The following is a 7,413-nucleotide window of genomic DNA, read 5'->3' as shown; positions in this document are numbered from 1 at the left end:
ATTATAATTTTTAAGCCATCAGAGAGGAGGAGCAGAAGGAGCAGGCGGGTGCTCCGGCGCATCCCCCCCGAGAGCCCCCGGGAAGGCTTCTTCACATGCGGCAACGGCCTCCGCTCTCGCGTACGGTACGCGCGCGCAGCCCGATAATTATCCCTCTGCTCCTTCGCGGACTCTGCGCGATCCACGGCACACACACACGCACACACACGTACACTCATCAACCTGTCGGGCCACGGTGGCGGTGACGGCGGCGGGGCCAACGGCGGTCGATGCCGCGGACAATGCGCGTTCGGGCGAAGTGTTTGCCCACTTTATCAACGCCAGCAGCATCGACAGGCAACAAATTTGTGTTTCGCTCCCTGACCGCCCCCTCACCGCCACCCACCGCACCACCCCCTTCGGTGCTGCTACGGTTTTATGCTGCCCCGATGCTTATTATTTTGCGTTTTTGTTTCCTTTTCGGGCCGCCGGCTTATGCTCTGTCTCTCTGCCTGTCTCCCGCTCTCTCTCCCGTTGAGTTCTTTCATTATGTCGCCGGACGCCGGTGGTGCGCATCGGGCCACACTGCCACCCACCACCCGGGGGGGGGAGGAATCGTCCACCAGTCATCATCAGCGCGGCTCGAAAATTATGTGTCCGCCGCCATCTTTTGAATGTCGAAGAAAAATTGAACGTCGTCCCTTCCAACATCTTCTTTGGCCCCGTGCTGCCTTCTCCAGGTACTCGGGCCCAAGGACCTGCAAGGGAGCCCCGCGATTGCTCGATCGCCTGCGTGTCGCCAGCCTTAATTCACCGAGCGAAAGCTTCGATATTCGATTGCTCCTTTTGGGGAGTCTCGATAAAGAGAGGCCCCCGTCTGTGGAAGGCTGCTTCGAAATGGAACACTTTGTGACCCTCGCGCGACTCCACACGTCATGTGGGAGCATTATGTTGCCAGTATGCTGCGAGTAATCCTGTGGAGAGGCGCTTGATGAGGGCCCGTGGCGCTGGCTCGTTAACTTGACGTTAACCATCACCGCACAGGCCTCCCCGGTAACCGCAGGTGGCGCTTCAGACCGCAGCGGAAGGGAAGGGGGGGTACTTAAGGGCTTCGCAGCGCACCGAGAGTCAAGTGCGCAATCAAACGTGCCACGGCGTTGCCCAAACCGCAACGGGCCGCGGAGAGGCACCACTCACACATTAACATAATATAGCTTCTTGCGATAATATTTGACTTGAAACATTTGTCAATAATCGACCGACCGACCGAGAGGATTCGCCGCGAAAAGAGTCTGGCGAGCGAGCGAGCGAGATAGCGATCATGCTGTCGGTCTCACTTTCCGACCCTCGGAATTGTTCGGAACGAAACGGATCTCACCGAGGGTCATCACACCTTGTGTGACGTGAAACCAATTATATGTGGGAGTGTGTGTGCGTGTGTGCTTGAGGGTGGGTAACCACCCCCAAGGCATTAGCCGACACCCCTTATCACCCCCTTCACCACTCGACAGCATCGATTCGGTGGGAGAGCAAAATATTGAACAAGTCTCCTCAACCCATTGACAGATAAATGCACACTCACACACACACGGAGGGATGTGGCGGGTTCGAGGGGGCTTTGTGGGCTGGGTTGTGGGAGACTTTATTTGACTGTTGGCGCAGGTTTGGGGTGCAAATTTGTGAAACGTGACTGTGCATTAACCGTGGCGGCGGCGGCGGCGGCGGCGGCGGCGTCCCCGTCCTTGCGCTGCGCGAGCTCGCTAATGATCAGGTGTCCGAATGCGACTCCGACCACGTGTGTGTGTGTGTGTGTGTGGACATAGCTTGCGTGTTCAAACACACTGTAAGAGGCTGGCTGGCTGGCTGGCTGGGGATGGTTGGTAAATATTTTTCCAACTCTAATCGGCACTTGATAGCGAGATTTGTTAATTTCCCTGGGCCGAGTCCACAATGGTGATGCACACACACACAACCGCTCACACACACACACGCACGCGCACTCTAAGATGTGCTATCTTCGATTTGCAATCGGTTCACTTTGGGAGGCGTTTGACGTATGTCAAGGCAAGGCGACGTTCGATCGTAGTAGCCACAGCGCCGAGCAGAGTTGAACTCCCAAATCGTTGAGCTACGTCATCGAGTGAGGATGCGCGAAGGATCCGATCGAAGTTGTGCGACGAATAATTCTGCAGAGGTATGTACGGTGTTGTGGCCTTTCTTCTTTCGTAATTTTGGTCATCACTGCGTCGAAGAGCCTTAGAGGGGCAGCAGCCTTTCGAAGATTCCGAAGTTTGACCAATCCCGTGCTCCATGAATCGGAAACTCCAAACTCCCGTCCCATCCTTAGTATGGACCTGGCCTGCTGAGAAACTACATTCTGTTAAATAAGCAATGGAAATTTTGTGTTTTTGAACAAAATGCTTCATTTATCATCTACATTTATATCGAACGCCTTCGAAAAAGGCCCCTTCTGAAGCAATATAGCATTTATTTTTATGTACTCAATGGTCTCAAAACGGGTCCCACGAAGCGGTAATTTTGAGGTTTCGGAAACAGGGAAAAGTCACACGGGGCCATATCTGGGGAATATGGTAGCTGGGGTATCACCAGAGTTAAAAATTCGTGCAGAAACAACAATGTGTGTGCCAATTTTTGTCTTCCCACAAATCCGGGCGTTTGTGACGGATTGCTTCGAGCGAATTGCGCATAACTTGCAGGTAATATTCCTTACCATTCCTCCTATTGGCACCAACTCATGATGCACCACGACCCTGCAATCGAAGAAAACTGTAAACAAAACTGTTCCCATTCCACCAAACTTGGCTCTTCGTCGTTCACATCTTTTCGGCCCTCTGAAAACATTTTGAACCACCGATAAACGCTGCTTTGGGTGAAAATAGATTCATCATAAGCTACAATCAACATTCGAAGTGCATTCACGCACTCATCTTTCTTGCAACACAAAATTTCACACAATATCTTTAACACTAGATATACCACCGTTTTCAATATACCTATTTATACCAGACCAGTCAAAATGACTGATCATGTGAAAAATTGCTTTTTATGACTTCAAGTGTTAAAAAAATGTCTATAAAAAAATTAAAACAAGTTTAGTAATGTTAATTGTAAACGATAAATGGATTTGTATACATTTTTATATAACAAAAAACATTTAATTTTTATCACTTTGTTGGATACAATTTCTACATAAGAACGTTGCCTGCTACGTTGCTGCACTACATAAGAATGCCTTCAATTTTGCTTGCGTAATTTTCCACTTTTTCCCCAAAACTCTAGAGGCTTCTAACTCTGTACAAATTCGTATATATTCCAAAATAATTGCACACATCAATGGTCTGGAGTGCCCAATCTACGATTCGGAGATCAATAGATCACATTCTGAGCAACAATTGCCCTTTTTGGCCTAAATTTGTTCATGGAATAAGGGACCAGTCATTTTGACTGGTATGGTATAAATCTAAAAAAAAAAATTGTTTTACCAACATATATAAAAAAAAGTTTATTTGTGAAATGTGTTCTATGCTTAGAGCTATTAAAAGTCATAACATCATTTGGGGAAAAAAAAATTACATGTAGTGGAAATTTGCCATTCAAACTGCCAACTTCATGACTGGTGTGGTATATCTAGTGTTAACCAATAGAATCATCCATTATTAAAAATCAAATTAGCCAAAAGAGTTATTTTGTTCTTAATGATGATGTAAAAGAACTAAATGCCAGATCGCGGCCAAAAATAGTATTAAAACAAGTGACAGTTGTATCAAGTTCAGGAAAAAAACCCCTTTTTAAAATTTAGAGCGGGAAGATTTTAAACTACAAATTACCGTTACCCACCCGTGCTCACACATCGTTTTTATTTGACAGAATGTAATTCAATTCAAAACGCGCCGAAGATCTCAGAACGGGGGAATCACTGGACTCCAGAGGAAAAGCAGTTTTCTCACCTCAATTAACCGGTTTTGGTGGCAGACCCTGGGACCCGAAATCTAGATGTCCGGCCGTGGCCACCCGTAGTGTCAGGTGTGCGCCATCTTGTGCGACACACACTCAGACCTGGCCCAAGATTGGTGGGCCCCCCCGTTTGATGCATAATTAAAACTGCTGCTAGGATCGCGCAGGAGTCCTGTGGGAACATCGCCACGAGAGCCCCCGATGTCATAATTATTTAAATTCCCATTCCCCCGTACATAAAATATTGGCCCGCCCCAGTTCCAACTAATTAACGGTCTCGCGTGGTGCGCGTCCCACGAATCCCGGTTGGGTTGACAACGAAACTGAGGGCGATTTCAGGTCTCGAATTCACTTTTGACTAATGCCGAAACATTGGTTCAATTTGGGACGTTTTATGTGTCCTTAATTTGTCTACGTCGGCGCTACGTGATTCAGCGGAGCTCCAGAGGTCCCGCGGAACAATTCCAGCTAATGATGAAAGTCGGGCCTTAATCCTACGGAACCGGGCGCCGTCGGGTGATAATGATGATCGCTCATCGACCATTTATCGACATTTCTCCGAACCAGCGGCGGCGGCTCCTTACCCCCACCATTCCCGTCAATGGACCATTTTGTCTAACGCTTGTTTTCGGCTTTCTTCCACTTCTCGTTTCATGTTTTACACCCCAGATTGATGCCGTTGAGTTTCGCTTGATCCACCGGCCCTATAACAGAACGACGGACCTAATGACTATGGCGGATGGCGGTTATGACCCAATGGGGCACATCCAGACGGGTCGTCCACACGCGGGTGCCTACTACCTGTACCAGGCGGCCGCCATCGCCCTGGAGCAGCAACAGCATCAGCAGCAGCAACAGCAGCAGCAGGAACAGCAGCGGCAACAGTTGCAGCAGCCACCCGATCGCGGAGCGGCCGACCTATCGCCGGCACCACCGCAGACACCTCAGCCCCAGGCGCAGTCCCAGCCACGCTCGAACGCGGCCTCCTCGTCGGACGATGGGCACGAGAACAACAACAACCTGCCGGCGGCCGCCAACAACAATCTGTTCCGCTCGGAGCAGAAGAAGCACAAGCGGAAACGGCTGTCGGCGGTGCTGGACAAGCTCCACAACGGTGGCACGGCGGTGGTGAACCACAACAACAACAACGTCGGCGACCCAGTCTCGGTCCCGGTCGGGTTTGCGCTCAAGTGTGGCCTCGATTCACGCTCCAGTGCCGAAGATTCCGCCACCGAGGACATCGTCTTTCCGTACTCCGCCAGTCCGCGAATCAGCATCAGCCCGCTGCGGTTGAGTGAGGTGGACGAGAATCGACCCCTGCCCCAGAAGCGGCCAGCCTCGAAGCAAGACAACACCCAGCAGCCACCGGCGGCAGGGCTACCGGCGGTCCTGCCGTCACCTTCGCAGCGCCTGGCGCTGCAACCGTCGCAGATCAAGCAGGAGCAGCTGGACCAGCAGCACCTCTACAAGAACCTGCAGTACTTCAACTCGCTCGCCCTGTTCCTGCCCGACTACCTGCCCGACTCGACGAAGCTCCTCTACCAGGAGTTTGCCCGCCAGCGAAGCCATTCCGATTCCGATCTTCACCAGCCGCCGCAGGCGCAACCGCCTCAGCAGCAGCCTCCCCAACAGCCGACGAGGAAGAAGAAAAAGTCCAGCCAGGGTTCGGGGAAAGGCTCCCAGTCAGGGAAGGCCCGGGAAAGGAACGGTGGTGGTCAGGCCCAGGAACAGCCACTCGACCTGTCGATGAAGTCGTCCTGCAGTGGCGGCTCGGGGCGGCTCGGATCGCCCCTCGGATCCTGCCTTCTGTCTGCCTCGCCCGTGATCAAGCTCGAGCCGAACAGCAGCCTGTCCGACAGCCCGCCACCACCGTCCGCCGCCACCGGGTCGTCGCCTGTCCCACCAAAGCTGATCGTGAAGCGGGAGGACTGCGGTGGTGACCGCCACCACCGGAAACCACCTGCCTCACCGTACGCCACCGGGCACCTGAATGGGCTCGGAGGACACCACCACGGTTTCAACCTGAACGTATCGCCCGTCGTCGAGGAGATGCCACCCGGGTCGGACGTGGCGTACATGTGTCCGGTGTGCGGGCAGCTCTTCTCGCTCCAGGATCGGCTCGCGAAGCACATGGCATCGCGGCACAAGAGTCGGACCGGGGCGACGGACATCACCAAGTCGTACATGTGCGAGGTCTGCCAGCGATCGTTCGCTCGCTCCGACATGCTGACCCGCCACATGCGCCTCCACACCGGCGTCAAGCCGTACTCGTGCAAGGTCTGTGGCCAGATCTTCTCCCGCTCCGATCACTTGTCGACCCACCAGCGCACGCACACCGGCGAGAAGCCGTACAAGTGTCCGCAGTGTCCGTACGCGGCCTGCCGCCGGGACATGATTACCCGCCACATGCGCACCCACACCCGCTACGAGTCCCAACGGGGTGGAGGACCCGGGCTCGGTCACACTAGTCCGCTGCTGATGGACCAGAAGCCGATCATGTTGCCCCTCGTCAGTCTGGGATCGTCCGGGCGAAGCATCAAGAAGGAGCTCGTCGGTGGCGGAGGTTTCGGTGCCACGAACTACGTCCTGGAGACGAAGACTGAATCGTAAGGAGAGGGCGGCGAGGTCTTGCGATCTTTCCGGGGTTTCGCGGTCCGGGATGGTAGTTCGCAAAACGTAGTTCCTGCGTGTCTGTGTGTTGGGGCCGCCCTAGTTCGTAGAGCAGCTTTTCAATTCACGTTCCATTCCGTGCGTGCGTCATTAGGGTAGGGACTAGGGACGGCGTTATATGTACGGAAGACGTGAAGGCCCAGAGTTGCCTTTACAGAAACAAAATCTCGATGGTTGTGAATACCTGCGGCAGGTCGGAGGAGGAGGGTACTGCCTTTCTCGTTAGTAAGACCGAAGGGCTCCCACGGCAACGTGGACCATTGGATTTCAGTCTTGAAACACGCGCGCGCGACATGTGCTAGTCCACAGATTTCAACGAAGGCGCTCTAGAGTCGCGATCCAGTCACAGGTCCTGTCTTCGTTAAACATTCCGCCGACACCGGATCGCGGTCCGGTGCCAGGTGTAACCCCAGTTTAGGTGTAGAATAGTCGCGGCCACGGCCGTTCGAAAGGATTTCAGAGGTGCGGACCACAGAGAGAGAGAGACAGTAAGTAGAGGTAGAGGTAGTATTTTCATGTGTCAGTCAGGAACTCACTCAAACGATGTAGCGAACCAGATATAGATGCCACGAACGCCTTACTCTAACTCCGTGTGCCTTACTCACTGGAAACGACACCCAAGGGAACCTGCCGCAAAAGCCCGAGGATGGACAGGAGTTGTGTAGACACCCGATTTAACTAACCATCAGACTAGATCACGGCCCAGAGCACCACATCCGCCCGAGTCCAACTGCCCATCCTATCCCTTTCCGGACACTTCCATCAGACTAAGCGCGCAGAACGCAGAGC

At 53.2% G+C, this 7,413-nt stretch overlaps 1 protein-coding gene across 1 annotated transcript; it reads left to right on the top strand.

Moving 5' to 3' along the window:
• Positions 1–3,609: 3,609 nt before the first annotated feature.
• On the top strand, positions 3,610–6,564 carry LOC128270686 (zinc finger protein 74-like). The gene is made up of 2 exons (XM_053008098.1): positions 3,610–3,621; positions 4,624–6,564. Exons 1-2 carry the CDS (start codon positions 3,610–3,612, stop codon positions 6,562–6,564), a joined length of 1,953 nt encoding a protein of 650 aa, XP_052864058.1.
• The last annotated feature ends 849 nt before the right edge of the window (positions 6,565–7,413 follow it).

This window comes from Anopheles cruzii, chromosome 3 (assembly GCF_943734635.1).
Source record: "Anopheles cruzii chromosome 3, idAnoCruzAS_RS32_06, whole genome shotgun sequence".
NCBI lineage: Eukaryota > Metazoa > Arthropoda > Insecta > Diptera > Culicidae > Anopheles > Anopheles cruzii.
This window is presented reverse-complemented; position numbering and strand designations above follow the sequence as displayed.